Here is an 18,258-nt window from a genome sequence, read left to right as displayed (position 1 = left end):
TTGGACCAACTTGAAAACTGGGCAAATTATAATAAAAAATCTAAGTACATTTTTAGATTCAGCATATCAAAGAAGCCCAAGGATTCAATTTTTGTGAAAATCAAACTAAGTTTAATTTTGGACCCTTTGGACCTTAATGTAGACCAATTTGAAAACGGGACCAAAAACTAAGAACCTACATACACAGTTAGATTCGGCATATCAAAGAACCCCAATTATTCAATTTTTTATGAAATCAAACAAAGTTCAATTTTGGACCCTTTGGGCCCCTTATTCTTAAACTGTTGGGACCAAACCTCCAAAAATGAAACCCAACCTTCCTTTTATGGTCATAAACCTTGTGTTTAAATTTCATAGATTTCTATTTACTTATACTAAAGTTATGGTGCGAAAACCAAGAATAATGCTTATTTGGGCCCCTTTTTGGCCCCTTATTCCTAAACTGTTGGGACCTTAACTCCCAAAATCAATCCCAACCTTCCTTTTGTGTTCATAAAACTTGTGTTTAAATTTCATTGATTTCTATTTACTTATACTAAAGTTATTGTACGAAAACCAAGAATAATGCTTATTTGGGCCCTTTTTTGGCTTCTAATTCCTAAACTGTTGGAACCAAAACTCCCAAAATCAATCCCAACCTTCATTTTGTGGTCATAAACCTTGTGTCAAAATTTCATAGATTTCAATTTACTTAAACTAAAGTTATAGTGCGAATACCAAGAAAATGCTTATTTGGGCCCTTTTTGGCCCCTAATTCCTAAACTGTTGGGACCAAAACTCCCAAAATCAATCCCAACCTTCCTTTTGTGGTAATAAACCTTGTGTTAAAATTTCATAGATTTCTATTCACTTTTACAAAAGTTAGAGTGCGAAAACTAAAAGTATTCGGACGACGACGACGACGCAGGACGACGACGACGCCAACGTGATAGCAATATACGATGAAAAATTAAAAATTTTGCGGTCGTATAAAAAAGTTACAAATAAAATTAACTATATTGACATTGAACAGTGCAGTGTATTCTTGTGATGACATGACTCTTGGATTTAGGAATATTGATGTGTTAACACATATTTCTGCAAACATCTTTTGGTAAGTACATTGGAGTCCATTTTGAATAAGTGTATATGCTCTTTTGGTTCAAAATAGTGATATTTAAAGTGTTTTCTTAACTTTTTAGAGTGAATAAAAAATTGAGACAATATATTTATGCATTAATTTATATACATGTATTATCAAAATGTGTTAGACAGGAGACATATTTATTTTATTATTCAGACAATTTGTTTTAGAAAGTATTACTAATAAAATGAGAATATTCTAATATAATAAATTTGGTATAAAACTTAAGAGATCTATTCTTATTCACTAGATAACTTTTAAAAATCAAGGACGAAGCATTCATGTAGTCTGTTGTGAGTTGAGATCTTTCAGCAGTATTTTGGCTATAAAGATACACAATTTAAATTTATTTGTTCTACAATATGTAGTCATCAGTTTGTGTGTACCAGACAATGCTCAACTTTTAAAGACCTAGTCCTCAACTTTTAATGACCTGGCCCTCAACTATTGGCCACCTAGCCCTCAACTATTAATGAACTGGTCCTCAACTGTTGGCCAGGTAGCCCTCAATTCTAATTGCTCAACTGTTGGACACCTAGCCCTCAACTATGATATTTTCTCAATGTTGCTCAAATAATTTGCATAAAGTTGAGCATTGATAGTTGAGGGCTACCTAATTTGCATGGCAAAAGTCCAGGTAGCCCTCAACTGGCCCTCAACTATTTGCTCAACTTATCGCCAGCTAGCCCTCAATTGGCCCACAACTGTTAGTTCAACTGGCGGACAGTTGAGCAATGCAGTTGGCCATCCTATCATTTTTTCTGTAAGGGTTATGAATTAAAATCCTACTGTTTTAAAATTGATTGTAACAAACTGAAATGTTTATGGTTTGTGAGTATTTTAACTCTTCAGTTTTTTTTTGTATGTTTTATTATTTGATGAAAACAGTTGTTGGGGTTGTGTTTCTTTTCTTTTTCTTTGTTTTTAACAGCAAAATCTGTAAAACTGATATATTTGTCATTCACCCAGTAAATGTCATTTTCTTGACAACTATTAGTCCACATCCGGTTATTTTGGTATGTTCCATAATTACCATCATTCAAGAGGTTCCAAAAATTTGATTGGAAACCATGCATTGATAAGATATGTCAAGTTAATTATCAAATACTTAATGATTTTGCGGCATCGCACTATAAACGTTGGAAGTCCGCTTGTTGGAGTTCTTGTCAAAATAATACTTCCATGCTTAAACTAAGGTTATTGTCCGGAAATGAAATGTGTCTTCAGATGAAAACGATTACATGGTAGCATTATATAAACACAAATTGTTTTGCAGTCGAATAAAAATATAAAAATTATTTTTAAAGTATTACAAACATATTCATGATATTATATCTATTTTTTCAATATTGATCCTCTTATTTTTCTGCCAAAAAAGTGAAATAAGTGCAGAATAATGTCATTCTCAGAATGTTTCTGTTTCACTATAAAGAGATAAAATCTTACCATTTGAAATAAGCACCCTATTTAGCAATAATGCTAATTATGCACTTCAATACGTCACTAGTAGATGAAAATAAAAATAACCTAACAGCACGTAAAGATACTGAGTTCTTGTCTGGGTTGTTTCAGAGAGCAATAATTTCTTTATTTTAATGGAAATCATGAACCAGCATTGGAATTTTTTACTTTTTGTACATCAGGTTTTTTTTTTTAGTTTTTTTTATAAATAATGATAAATATCGAAGTAAAGCTACTAAAATTGTGTTTGTATTTTTAAATATGCCACTATTTCTTCTTTTTGTCCAAATTTATGCAATTTCTTTTGCAAAATAATGAACCACTATTTGATGTTAGTAATTTTTATGCAACAGAGTTATTATTTTTTTTTCATAATTTATCCTTAATTTCAGGGAAAAGATACTAGAATTTTGTTATACATATTATACATTTTTTCAATCAGCTATCCCATCCACCTTTCCCAGCTACACCATCTGTGTTTGGAATAAGATATATGTAATATGTATCTTATCAATTTGTATTTGTTTAGTGTATAGATAGATAATGAAGCTTCACATCTTATTTGTTGAATCAAAAAGGGAGGTGGGTGGGGTGTGTTAAAGCTGTTTGGCATGAAACAGGTTATGTTCTTCTCATATATTTTATGATGGTAAGATACTAACCCCCTTACAGGAGGGATTGTGCTTGATTCTCATATAAAGAAGACATAATCTTTCAATCAGTATAATTGAGGTCTGGAGCTGGTATGTCAGTAACTGCTAGTAGTCCTTTGTTAATTTATGTATCATATCATTGTAATTTTGCTTTGTTTCTTTTGTAACCTATTCTGACATTGGCCTTGTCTGGCTCAAGAGTTTTACTGTGAGTATTGCTGTTTGTTTATTTTTTCTACATTGGCTAGAGGTATAAGAGGAGGGTTGAGATCTCACAAAACAATTGTTTAACCTCGCCACATCTTTCCCAAGTCAGCCCTTTTAAGTCTTGTATGAACTTTAACTTTAGGTCATTAATATGTTTTTGAGTTTTAATGGCAATTACCACTGAACTGGAACACATTTTTGTCGAGCCTTCAACTTAATTCGAAAAAGCGAGAAATAGCGATCCTACATTCTGTCGTAGTCATCGTCAGCGGTGGCGTCCACAAATAATTACTCTGTGGTTGAAGTTTTTAATAACTTTCTTAAAATATACTGGATTTCTACTAAACTTGGACAGAACTTATTTTATGATCATATTGACTTAGTTTTTCTGCCAGGAAACATTACATTCACTCTGTTGTTATTTTTTTTTTTAAATTTTAATAACTTTCTTAAACTATCCTGGGGTTGTTTCAAACTCGGAAGGAAGCTTGATTATGATCATAAGATAGTATATCAAGAAGTAAATTTTGTAAAAAAAAAAATCCATTTTTCCATATTTTACTTTTAAATGGACTTAGATTTTCTGCCAGGAAACAACACATTCATGCACTCTTGGGTTAAAATCTTAAAATCTTAATTCTTATACTAATTTTGATTTGTACCAAACTTGGACAGAAGCTTGTTTATGATCAAAAGCTAGTATATATATATATATCTAAAAGGAAATTTTGTTAAAATTTTGCACCTGTTTATCTGTTTTTCTCTAAACTTAGTTTTATTTTGGACCCTTCTGACCTTAATGTAGACCAATTTGAAAACGGGACCCAAAAATTCAAAACTCTAAATACAAGGTTAGATTCTGCATATCAAAGAACCTCAATAATTCATTTTTGATGAAATCAAACAATTTTAATTTTGGACCCTTTGGACCTCATGTGGACCAATATATAATTGAGGACTAAATTCCAAAAACTTAATACATGGTTAGATTCAGCATATTTAAGAACCCCAAGTATTCAAGTATAAAACCCCATTGAAATTGGTCAAGAAATAATCAATTTATACAAAGTATTAGAAAAGTATTATTTTTGATCTCTAATTCCTTTACAGTTTTAGCCATAACCCCTAAAATCAATCCCAAACTTCCTTTTTTGAAATGGAACCTTCAGAAAGATCCATACACTTACACGCTAGTTGTTGTCTCAAAACTAGAAAAACACTTATTTTGACCCCTTTTGTGCCATTGTTCCTAACTATTGGGACCAAAACCCCCAAAATCAATCCCAACCTTCCTTTAGTTGTTATAAACCTTATGTTAAAATTTTATTGATTTCTATTTACATATACTAAAGTTATTATCCGGAAACCATCTGTCTTCGGACCACGCTGACGACAACGACATGATACCAATATACGATCAAAACATTTTCAATTTTTTTGCGGTTGTATAAAAACAGTGCACACAGAAACGTCGTTCATTAATTGATCAATAGGAATTAAAATTGAATATTGCATTGTATAAAGCATTGGTTGTAGTTGATTCAACTACCATTATGGACAAAGATTAATTGATTGTTGGTTGCTTAACGTCCAGTGGCAAATATTTCATGCAAATTCAGGACGAGAACAACTTCACAATAAATACAATAGGTAGGTCTTGTCATAACAGAGGCCATTTGGGATGTATGGACAAAGAAAGATAACTCCAATTTGCAAAGAAGACTTTAAAATATTTTTTGAAATGGAGGGTTAAAATTTCTTTAATTTATCAGTGGAAGGCAAAATTAAACATTGCATTATATAAAGCATTGATTGTAGTTGATTCAAATATTATCATAAACAAAGGAAGATAATTCCGCAGCACGCAGCTTTATACACTGCAGAAGTCGAACCCTGAACAGTTGGGGCAAGTATGGACACAACATTCAAGTTTGATAAGCTCTGAATTTGGATTGCAATCAAATTTTTACATAATTTGAGTTTCTGACACAAAATAAATGTCAAGATCTTACAAACCTATTGTGCAATATTGTGTAATTAAAGATTTTTTCTTTAAATTTTCAAAAATTTGGAATTTGAGAAATTTAAAAAAAATAATTGAAAACAAGTACCACCCCCTTTTTTTGCAATTAGTCCAAAACCTGACATTTCTTTAAACATAATATACAAGTAGTGTAAGGGAGGTTAATCCGAAAATACCCAACATTGTATGTTAAATGTTTTAGAATTACCTCCCTTACACTGCTGTTAAATTGTCTTCATTGTCCATTGACCAGAAATACCTAGTTTTCCCCCTTTTTCGCCCCTAGTTCCAAAGCATTTTGAGCCATAACCCCCCAAAGTCAATACTAACCATCCCTTCATGGTATGGAAATTTGTGGTTTAATTTCAGAGAGATTCATACACTTAAACATAAGTAATTGTTTGAAAACTACAAAAATTATTATTTTGGTCCCCCTTTTTCGGCCCCTTATTCCTAAACTATTGAGACCATAATCCCCAAAATCAATCACAACCTTTCTTTAATGGAATGAGCCTTCTTATTAAAATTTATAGAGATTCATACACTTAAACACAAATTATTGTCTGTAAACTTTTTTTTGGCCTCTTATTCCTACATACTGTGGAAAATTAACCCCAAACTGAATCCAAGCCTTCCCTGTGTTATATGGAAACTTGTGGTACAATATCAAAGAGAACTATACTGTTATTGTCTTGAAACTAGAAAAATGCTTGTTTTTGGCCCCTTTTTGGCCCTTAATTCATAGACTGTTTGCATAATATCCCCTTAAAATAATTCCCAACTTTCTACTTACGGTATTAAACATAATGGTACAATTTCAGAACAATTGAAATACTACTACGCAACTTTTTGTCCTGAAACTAGATAAATGCTGTTTTTGGCCCCTTTGAGCCCCTATTTCCTAAACCTTTGGGACCATAACCCCCAAAATCAATCCCAAGCTTCATTTTGTGGTTATAAACATTGTGTTAAAATTTTATTGATTTCTTTTTACTTACTCAAAAATTGATATCAGGAAACAATCTGTCTTTGGACATCGCTGACGGGATACCAATATACTACCAAAATGATTGATATTTTGAAATAAAAAATGAAATTTTTAGCAATTTTTCAATTTGTAAAGGGCATAACTCTAAAACAGTAAAAGTGACAGCACCAAAATTCAAACTTGATCTGTAAATTGTGGTAAGAACTATTGTGTATAAGTTTCATAACATTTGGTTGAGGCAAACTTAAGTTAAAGAATGGACTAAATTATTCCATTTGTAAAGGGGCATAAATCTAGAACAGTAAAAATGATGCCATCAAAATTCAAACTTGATCTGTACTTAGTGGTAATAAGCATAGTGTAAAAGTTTCATAACATTTGGTTGAGGCTAACTAAAGTTTGAGAACGGAAACCAACTTTGGGAAGTAGGGATGTACGTACTTACAGACGGACCAGGGTAAAACTTAATGTCCCATACGTTACCCCCGGGGCATAAAAAGGTTAAGGTTACAGCGCTATTAACACTGCAAGAAGTAAGTTATTTCATTTATGTCTGAGAACAAAGAGAAAACTGTTAGTCAATGGCTTTAAGTGAAGCAGTTCCTTAAAGGCATTTTCAATACTCCATTAATTGCAAACTTCATTCTCTATTTCTTGTTTTTTTTTAAATTTATGTACAGATAAACAAAGAATGAGTACAATATTTATAATTTTGTAATAAGTAAAATTTGGTATTAATTGACACGTCATATCTGTGACCAAGTGAGAATATAAGACAAATATGCTTGCTGTGTGCAGAGAGTGGTCCATCCTCTGAATCAAGCATACCTGCAAACCCTCGCTTTTGAAAATCTCCCGCTTGCTAGTACTCTCCCATGCGGGAGTATAAAATCTTCCGCTTTTGGATATTTCAATCTTGAATGACAAGTCAACATTAATTTCGTGTTTTCATCATTGGTTAGAGTTGTTGTTACATGTAAATCAAAGACCATGTGAATTTAAAGGGCTTCATTTGACAACTTGGGTGTCAAACATAGTACTAATTAACGATCATTCACGATTTTTGCTTCAGAACACTTCAAAGAAAAATTTTGAGTTACTTCCCCTTTTAATCCATTTGTAAGTAACCCTCCTTAAAATAGTGTGAATAAAAAAAAACAATATGAATTATATACAAATTGAACAAAGAATAAAACTAGAGGGTCCAAGGACCCTGTGTCGCTCACCTGATATTTTTATTTACAATTGATGCATGATAAATGCAACTGTTGAACTGTCGTTTAGTTTCAGAGATATAATACTAAAAAGTGTGTTTGAAACCTATGTTTTATTTCAGCCATGTGGGCAGGCAGGGTCATCATACACAGTGGTCCCTGGATATCCTAGTGGTGATTTAAACCAAGTTTGTTTAAATTTGACAGATGTTTCAGGGGAGAATTTTTGTAAAATTTATCTAACGAGAAATGCAAAGTAATGAGAAAGTTGTGAAGTTGTTTTGTTGTTGCGCAACACCCCCCCCCCCCCTTTGCCAAAAAAACCAAAAAGGTAATAAAAAATTATCATATAAGGGCAATCTATCCTATTAATGATTTCTGCAAAATTCAGTTGATTGTGTGCAAGGGTTGTATAGCCAGCTGAGGTCGTTAAAAACTCTCTTTTGTTGTTGCAGATAGATCTTGACCTGATAAACAATTTTACCACATGTCAGATTTGCTCTAAATGCTTTGGTTTTTGAGTAATAAGCCAAAAACTGCATTTTACCCCTATGTTCTATTTTTTGCCATGGCGGCCATCTTGGTTGGTTGGCCGGGTCACCGGACACAATTTTTAAACTACATACCCGAATCATGATTGTGGCCAAGTTTGGTTTAATTTGGTCCAGTAGTTTCAGAGGAGAAGATTTTTGTAAAAGAAAACTAAGATTCCTTAAAATTACCAATTCAGGGGCAGCAACCTATCAACAGGTTGTCCGATTCATCTCAAAATTTCAGGGCAGATAGATCTTACCCTGATAAACAATTTTACCAAATTTGGCCATCTTGGTTGGTTGTCAGGGTCCCTGGACACAACTTTTAAACTAGATACCCGAATGATGATCGTGGCCAAGTTTGATTTAATTTGGTCCAGTAGTTTCAGAGCTAGGAGAAGATTTTTGTAAAATATTACTAAGATTTACGAAAAATGGTTAAAAATTGACTATAAAGGGCAATAACTCCTAAAGGGGTCAACTGACCATTTCAGTCATGTTGACTTATTTGAAAATCTTACTTTGCTGAACATTATTGCTGATTACTGTTTATCTCTATCTATAATAATATTCAAGATAATAACCAAAAACAGCAAAATTTCCTTAAAATTACTAATTCAGGGGCAGCAACCCAACAACGGGTTATCTGATTCATCTGAAAATTTCAGGGCAGATAGATCTTCACCTGTTTAACAATTCTACCCCATGTCAGATTTGCTCTAAATGCATTGGTTTTTAAGTTATAAGACAAAAACTGCAGTTTACCCCTATGTTCTATTTTTAGCCATAGCGGCCATCTTGGATGGTTGGCTGGGTCACCGGACACATTTTTTAAACTAGATACCCCAATGATGATAGTGGCCAAGTTTGGTTTAATTTGGCAGTAGTTCCAGAGGAGAAGATTTTTGTAAAAGTTAACGACGACGACGGACGACGACGGACGCCAAGTGATGAGAAAAGCTCACTTGGCCTTTTAGGCCAGGTGAGCTAAAAAAAGGATGGCAATTAAATGATTTTGTATGCCTTAGGACAAAGAAATGATTATATTTTAAAGATATTTAAAAAAAAACCAAGAATGTGTCTCCAGTACACGAATGCCCCACTTGCATTATAATTTTCTATTTTCAGTGGATGGTGAAATTGGGGTAAAAACTCCAATTTGGCATTAAAATTAGAAAGATCATATCATAAGGAACATGTGTACTGAGTTTCAAGTTGATTGGACTTCAACTTCATCAAAAACTACCTTGATCAAAAACTTTAACCTGAAGCGGGACGAACGGAAAAACAGACCAGAAAACATAATGCCCCTCTACTATCGTAGGTGGTGGCATAAAAATACTTTTATTCAATGTTTGAATTATAATTTATAAGGAATTTATTGAACTTTAAATGGAACCTTAGACCTAAAATGCACCATTTGTTAAAATTATGGTTAAACTTCTGTTGAAAAGCTGATGTGATACAAATAAGAAAGAAAGTTCAAATGGAAAGAAACTAACATCACCCCATTTGTAAAGGATAAAACCATATTAAAAGAAATTAAGTATATCTAGTAACACTTATATGTGTTATGTAGATAAATAAACATGTCATATATTTCACTCTAAAATGTCATTCGCGCAAAATCTTCCCCTCAGCTGTCATAGCTGAGTGGGAGATCTCCCTCTTTGAGGGTTTCAGATGTTGGCAGGTATGATCAAGGTAGTATGTGATTTTTCTTTAAAAAGATAGATAAATACCTGCATATCCAAGAAGACCAATCATACCAATGGGCCCTGTTAGTAATACCAATAGCAGGATGACAACATCTGTACCTAAATTATGAATAAAAAGAATTATGAAATATGATAAAATAACTGACAGTTTGGCATTGCACAAAGTCATGCCCTTCTTAGACTGTTCAAGATATCTTTACACTTAAAGGGGTACTAGCTACGAGATATATAAAAAACTAAAGTAAGGTTTTTTTTGTTCAATCAATAATGAAAGTGAAATAGTTAAATAATAATTAGCTTTTAGCAGCCAAAATGGTTCAATTTTGTCAAATTAAGCCAAGAAACATTGATAATTACTTATTCACTTTCAAGTGAATAATTTGACCTCATTAAATCCGTATTCATGTGAACTTCAATTTAATCCCTTGCTAGAGATTGACAAGGCATGCATTGTACGTGTACTGGTTATTTAAAGAAAAAGAATGTCAACAATGAAAGTGAAACTACAGTAAATCATTTGATTACTGATTCGATCCATATAAAATCATTCTTATACGGTTTAAAACAATGAGAAACATATATTTTTAATCTATAAAATAAACTCAAACAGACCTAAAAAAAAATCCAATTGCACGTGTTGGTTTAATCTATTCATATCTTTATTCATGTTTACATTGCTTATATGGTCATCTGAGGTCAAATCGATAGTTAATTAGATGGCGTCTGGACTAAAATACACACGAAAAGAACCTACATATTATCTACCCCATGCTCTGTAAACTGTTTACTTTAGACTTTTGGTAGTTTGGAGAAATGTTTTACATTGTTATAAATCAAATATGAGAATTTGAGTCAAATCGATGACCATGAATTTGACAGCTAGTGCCCCTTTAATCTGTTGGACGTGTATAGTTTGATACTTTAGTCTGGGACTTCCTGATATATTTATTAGTTGTATTTAAACTTGGAACGAGCTTTTATTACCTATAGTGATGTACTCTTATATATGTAATCATTTATCATCCCCACAATTACTTTGTACACTAACAAGAGTGAACATATCCATATCCTTTTATATTTTTTTAAACCTTGTGAAAGAAAATTAAGGCAATTAGATCTATTTCATCATGAATTGATTGATTATTGGTTGCTTCATTTCTAGTGGCAAATATTTCCGGCATGTTCAGGATGATATGAATTCAAACAACAGGATAATGTCTGAAGAGAATGTGCCACATATATATACATATATAAACATAATACATGTTCTGATAAATCTTTTAGTTTTTACTTTGAAATGAAAAAAATAATACATAAGCCCTAGTGTTTTTGATCTATAAATATCCCCTAAACTGTCTTTGGGTACATACCAGGGGCAGATCCAGCAATTTTTAAAAGGGGGTTTCGACAAAGCAATGATGTCACAAAAAAAGGCTTTTTCCATGCCTTTTCGTATCAAATCTTTTAGAACAAGAGGCTGTCACAACGACAGCAAACCGGATTTATTTACATTTATTTGTGTCCTGGCAATATCACAAGAACCATTACTGATGAATGGTGAAAGTGAAAATCATCAATATCAAATTTGACCTCCATTTTGTCATCAGTATCAACATTTTGAAATAATAATATTTGAAAAGCTTAGATTGAATGGTTCATGAGTAAATGCAACAACGTGAATGGAAACGCCATTTTACGATCTTTCAAGAACCATAACTCCTGAACAGTAAAAGTAAAAATCGTCATTATTGAACTTGACCTCCATTTTGTCATCAGTAACAACATATTTAAATTTCAAAAGCTTTGGTTAAATGGTTCATTAGAAAATGCACGGACACGACGGGAAACACCATTTTTCAATCTTTCAAGAACCATAACTCCTGAACGGTAAAAGTCAAAATCGTCATTATTGAACTTGACCTCCATTTTGTCATCAGTAACAGCATATTAAAATTTGGGAAGCTTTGGTAGAACAGTTCATGCGTAAATGCACGGACACGACTGGAAACTCCATTTTTCAATCTTTCAAGAACCATAACTCCTGAACGGTAAAAGTCAAAATCGTCATTATTGAACTTGACCTCCATTCTGTCATCAGTAACAACATATTAAAATTTGGGAAGCTTTGGTAGAACAGTTCATGAGTAAATGCACGGACACGACTGAAAACTCCATTTTTCAATCTTTCAAGAACCATAACTCCTGAACGGTAATTGAACTTGACCCTCGTATAGTTGTCAGTAATAACATATTAAAATTTTAAAAGCTTTGGTTGAACGGTTCATGAGTTAATGCACGGACAACATTTGATTGCCGCCTTTCAAGAACCATAACTCCTGAACGGTAAAAGTCAAAATCGCCATTATTGAACTTGACCTTCGTATAGTTGTCAGTAATAACATATTAAAATTTTAAAAGCTTTGGTTGAACGGTTCATGAGTTAATGCACGGACAACATTAAATTGCCGCCCGCCCGCCCGACCGCCCGCCCGACCACCCGACCGCCCGGCCTCCGGCCGCCCGCCGTACATCCCCAAATTAATAACCGACATTTTTGTCACAAAAATCCGGTTAAAAATCTAATTTTTACAGAAAAGTGTCCACCATGCATGCACTTGCATTGCACTATTATTACAATAGTAGAATAGAATGATTTACAAATGGATGGAAATCATATATACATGAAATTGTTATTCTAATATACATGTAATATATAACAACCAGGTGCTTCACAGGGCGCAGCTTTATACGACCGCAGAAGTTGAACCATGAACAATTTGGGCAAGTATGGACACAATATTGAACAAGCTTGATACAGCTCTGAATTTGGATTGTGATTAAATAGTTGACACAACATAGGTTTCTGACACAGAATGATTGTGGTCTAAGAACTTAAAAACTTTAAAATTGGACATTTACCTATTATGGTCCAATATCCAAAATCTAAATACATGGTTAGATTCAGCATATCATAGAACCCCAAGAATTCAATTTTTGATGAAATCAAATAATGTTCAATTTTAGACCCTTTTAGACCTCAAAGTGGACCAATTTGATAACAGGCCCAAAATATTAAAAATCTAAATACATGGTTAGATTCAGCATATTGAAGAACCCCATGTATTGAATTTTTGTTGAAATCAAACAAATTTTAATTTTTGACCCTTTGGACCTTAGTGTAGACCAATTAGATATTTCTTGCTATTGCGCAATACTGTGCAATTGAAGATTTCTTGCTATTGCACAATCCTGTCCCTAGGATTTTCATGACATTCCATCTATGCCATCGATTTTTCATGGAAAAAGGATGGAAACGGTGTAAAATTTGTTGAAATTCCATGAAATTCATGGCAAATATTTTCCATGGCAAAAATTGCCATCGTTTTAATATTTGCCATGAAAGAAATTCCATGGAAATGATGAAAATCTATGGCAATCGATGCCAAAGTAAGGACTTTATCTTTTTTGGGGGATGGAAACAATGGCAAATTTGGACTTTGAAATTTTTAAGGAAGGCAAACGATGGAAAAGCAGCACTTAGAATTTTTCTGAGATGAAAACGAAGGCAAATTGGACTTGTAGAATATTTTCCCAAAAATCGACTTAGAATATTTTGATGATTTGAAACCTAAAAAGTTACTGAAAACATTATCAAAAACAATACTCTGCAGGGCGCAGCTTGATACGACAGCAGAGGTCGTACCCTGAACAGTTAAGGCAAGTATAGACACAACATTCAAGCTTGATACAGCTCTAAATTTGGATTGTCATTAAATATTTGACATAGCATAGATTTTGGACACAGAATGAATGTTGAAAAGGAACTTAAACATTTTAAATTTACTTTTTATGGTCCAATACTCAAAATATAAATACATGGTTAGATTCAGCAGTTCAAAGAACCCCTTATATTCAAATTTTGTTGAAATCAAACAAAAAAAGTTTTATTTTGTCCTCAACATGTGGACCAATTTGAAAACGGGACCCAAAGTAAAAAATCTGAATACACAGTTAGATTGTGCATATCAAAGAACCTTTAGGAATCAATTTTTGATGAAATCAAACAAAGTTTAATTTTGGACCCTTTAGACCTCCTCAATGTTAACCAATTTGATAACGGGGCCAAAAAAAATCAAAAATCAAAATACATGGTTAGATATATATCAGCATATCAAAGAACTCCTTATATTTAATTTTTGTTGAATGCAAACAAACATTTTAATTTTGGAGCTTAAGGTGGTCACAATGGACCAACTTAAAAACTTGGCCAATAATCAAAAATCTAAATACATGGTAAGATTCAGCATATTAAAAAGAACACCAAGAAATTAAATTTTTGTTATAATCAAACTCAGTTTAATTTTGGACACTTGGGACCTTAATATGGACCAACTGAAAAACGGGACTCAAAATTAAAAATCGAAATACACAGTTAGATTTGGCATATCAAAGAACCCTAAAAATTCAATTTTTAATGAATTCATACTTAGTTTTATTTTAGACCCTTTGACCTTAACGTAGACCAATTTGAAAACGAGACCAAAAATTGAAAATTTAAATACACTGTTAGATTTGGCATATCAAAGAACTCCAATAATTCACCAATAATTTTTGATGATATTAAACAAAGTTTAATTTTGGACCCTTTGGACCTCAATGTGAACCAATTTAAAAACGGGGCCCAAATTCCAAAAACTTAATACATGGTAACATCCAGCATATTAAAGAAGAAATCCAAGAATTCAAGAATAAAAACCCCTTGAAATTGTCAAGAAATAAGTAACCTAAACAAAGTATTAGAAAAGTATTGTTTTGGCCCCTTTTTGGCCCCTTATTCCTTAACTGTTGGACCATAACCATTAAAATCAATCCCAATCTTTCATTTGTGGTTTCAATCCTTGTGTATAAATTTCACCTAAACTTAAGATACTGATTAGTGTCTTCAAGTGTGTATGGGAAAAAGAGGGGGGGGGGGGGGGGGGGGCAAATCATTTGATACCGAATTTTGTTGGAAAAAGAAATAAAATGCATTAATTTTTTTCACATAGTATATTTTATTAATTTCTGCATAAAAATAACAAAAAGAATTTAAATAGTTGAATAAAGATCGCAATTTATGTTATTCATATTTTCGCGGGATTTGAATAGGAAGTTAGATTGCTCATGCGCATTACTTAAACTCGCGCCTTTCTGTTTTTCAAAAAGACAGAACAACAAAGGACGAAGTCGAGGAGAAACCTGACGTTAACTTTATCAAGTATCATTATGGTATTATGTGGCTATCACTGTTTTTCATATGTATGAATCGTATCTAGAAACTCCAAATAGGTATCAAAAGTGCACAATCAGAGAAAAATATAACGTCAACATTGTATCCCTGATCTGAAGTTTGAACACATGGAAGGGCCACAGTGAACAATATATATTATCATATACTATTTTTAAGAACATTTAATGTTAGAAGCATGTTCATTTTCACTTTGGGTAAACGAGCTTAAAAATTCAATTAAGAAAAAAAGGGGGGGGGGGGGTTACACTAGCGTTTACACTAATTTACAGTCAATAGTCATTACTGTGATCAGGTACATTTTCTGACATGTATACTAATAATATGTGTCTTTGTTTAGTTTACTCTAAGGCTTGGTGAACTACAGCGTAATTGTTAAGTCAAACTCATATGATATTGATAAGATTTTTTTCTGGAAGGTATCATGATAAGAAAGTATCTTAGTATTTACATAAAATTTTCAATGAAATTTTACAGGCCTATTGTAGAACAGAACATCAAGCATCACAGCTTTCAACAGTTAGTGAATGTATCATTCCCACAAGTAGCAGAAACTATATGGATACACCAAAGAAAGAAAATTGGACAGAAACCTGTGTCAAACAAGAAAAATGACAGCAATATGTACGTATCATCACCAATGAAAAAATATTATAGGTCAATTCATGCTTTTACAATAAGGGTAAATATGCGTTCATCTACTGTTAGTAGAAAGACAGTGACTGACGTTTTATTATGTTAGACAAAATCAAAACGTTGATGGACATGAACTAAATCGGGGAAAATAAAACCAACAATACAAACTTATAAAATATCTACAATCAACTGTTTCTTTTGTGGTCAGTAATAGTCACTCTCACCATAATTAATACATTATGTTAATAATACAATGTAACTATAAATAGAGGAATATGGGGAAATGTTATCAATGCAGCAAGAGATATGGGTATTATATAGAAAGCTATATAAAGTTTTAATTATAATTTGCACTTCAATGCATGAATGGTGACCTTCCAACAGCATGATATGATAGCTGTTGGAAGGTCACTGTTACTGAGCATCTACATCATCATCATCATCATATCAGTGTGTCTTACAAAGATTTCCATTTTTTTAAATTAATTATCACACATTATCTATTGATAAAAGTATCAAAGACCAGTGGTTCAAAATATCAAACACATTTTTGGTTAATTTAAATACACTAGTACATGTATATATATGATATTTTTCAGAATAAAAATTAATAGGGTAACTTATTTTTTAGGCATCATACAAAAGAAGTGGAAAGTTTTCCACCAGGTCATCAGCCATCTGCCGAAGCCAGGTAAGGAACACAAGACAAGATAAACGACAGATAGCAATAATGAACTTTGAACATTTCAATGTTTTAAAACTTTACATTAAAACATAGTTAATTTTAATAGTTTTTATTGTTTTAATCTATTTTGCCAGCAATATATGGCAATGAAATTTAAAAGGTGTAGCTTTATTTTGAAAGTAATCAGGTTAATTCAAACTGCTGAGAACTCCTGCAGATAATTACTTTCCCGGTGTCCTATTTTGAATAGAATATATTATTCAACTATACAGAACTACATCATACAAGGTAATATTATCTGCATGTCCATTTGGGAGTGAATTTAGGTAAATGCCATGGATGCCATACTTTCCATGGCAATCTTTAATTGTAGCCATCGTTTTCATGTCAACCTGCCATGGATGCCATACTTTCCATGGAAATCTTTAATTGTAGCCATCGTTTTCATGTCAACCTGCCATCGATGCCATACTTTCCATGGAAATTATGGCAATTTGCCATCGCTGCCATGCATTCCATCCTTCAATGGTTGTCATGAACTTCATGGCAACAATGGAAATACTGAGTATACAATCCTTGACACTCTTTTTTTCGATGCCATGGAATCCATGAAAAAGCTCGTTTCAATACTGAATGGTTTTCATGGTGTGACGGCCAGAAATCGCCTTTAAATTGTAGCAAACAAGACACAAATCAATAATAAAATTTAACAATATTTATTATACAAAAGTTTACAAGAAGTATTACACAAATATTACTGTCAACTTAACTGTCAAAATATGAGTCCAATCTTTTATCTTTATCTGTATTCGGAAATCTTCTAGGAATCCAATCTGAATATTACGTTCACTACTAAGGTCACAATCCAGTATGATGTTGTTTGTAGAATAAAAGTGTCAATCCAAATGCTATGAATATTAATGTCCATCGATGTCTAAATCTAAGTCGAAGAGTGAGTGTTTAACTTTTAGTGTTTGTATATATATAGTTGTCATGAAAGATTCTAGAACAGTCTATAATGGAACATCCTAGAAAGTTACAATAGAAGTTTCTAGTAAAATGTAGAAGTTTATATAACGCATCTTTTATTAGGATCATTCTGGAAAGTTCCAATCATTCTGTAATTGTTCCAGTGATTTCTAAACTGCACAGTTCTAAGACTATTCTGTAAACAACTATCAGGCCACACAACACAAATCAGGCCAACATAAATAAATACAATAATTACAATATCATAACACCTCCTCCCTTAAAAGAAGTTTTTGTGTAACAAAAACTTATCATGAATAAAATGAACAAAAATACATAGTATATACAAAGTGTTTTAATAAGCTCTAGATAAAGCATCTGCTATTACATTATCTTTACCCTTAATATGTTTTACAATTACATCATATTCCTGTAACAACAAACTCCACCTAGTCAACCTCTGATTCTTGTTTCTCATTTTATGTATGAAGGTGAGAGGATTATGATCAGTACAAACAAGAATAGGATATACAGTTGGATTCAAATATACATCAAAATGTCGAAGTGCTGACAACATTGCAAAACACTCTTTTTCAATAGTTGAATAATTTTTCTGATGTTTATCTAATTTCTTGGAAAAGTATGATATAGGTTTCTCAACATTATAATCTGTCTCTTGATATAAAACAGCTCCAATTCTTACATCGCTTGCATCAACGGCAAGTTTAAATTGTTTTTCTAAGTCTGGAGTAATCAGAACT

The 18,258-nt window shown here is 32.5% G+C and overlaps 1 protein-coding gene across 1 annotated transcript in view; it reads right to left on the bottom strand.

The window, feature by feature from the left end:
* LOC143079325 (uncharacterized) overlaps window positions 1-18,258 on the bottom strand; it is a 186,801-nt gene that overhangs the window by 133,349 nt on the left and 35,194 nt on the right. The window contains exon 4 of the mRNA XM_076254583.1: window positions 9,945-10,019. Within this exon, the coding sequence (XP_076110698.1) occupies window positions 9,945-10,019 (75 nt within the window). The remainder of the gene's footprint in view (window positions 1-9,944; window positions 10,020-18,258) is intronic.

This window comes from Mytilus galloprovincialis, chromosome 6, assembly GCF_965363235.1.
Source record: "Mytilus galloprovincialis chromosome 6, xbMytGall1.hap1.1, whole genome shotgun sequence".
Classification (NCBI taxonomy): domain Eukaryota; kingdom Metazoa; phylum Mollusca; class Bivalvia; order Mytilida; family Mytilidae; genus Mytilus; species Mytilus galloprovincialis.
This window is presented reverse-complemented; position numbering and strand designations above follow the sequence as displayed.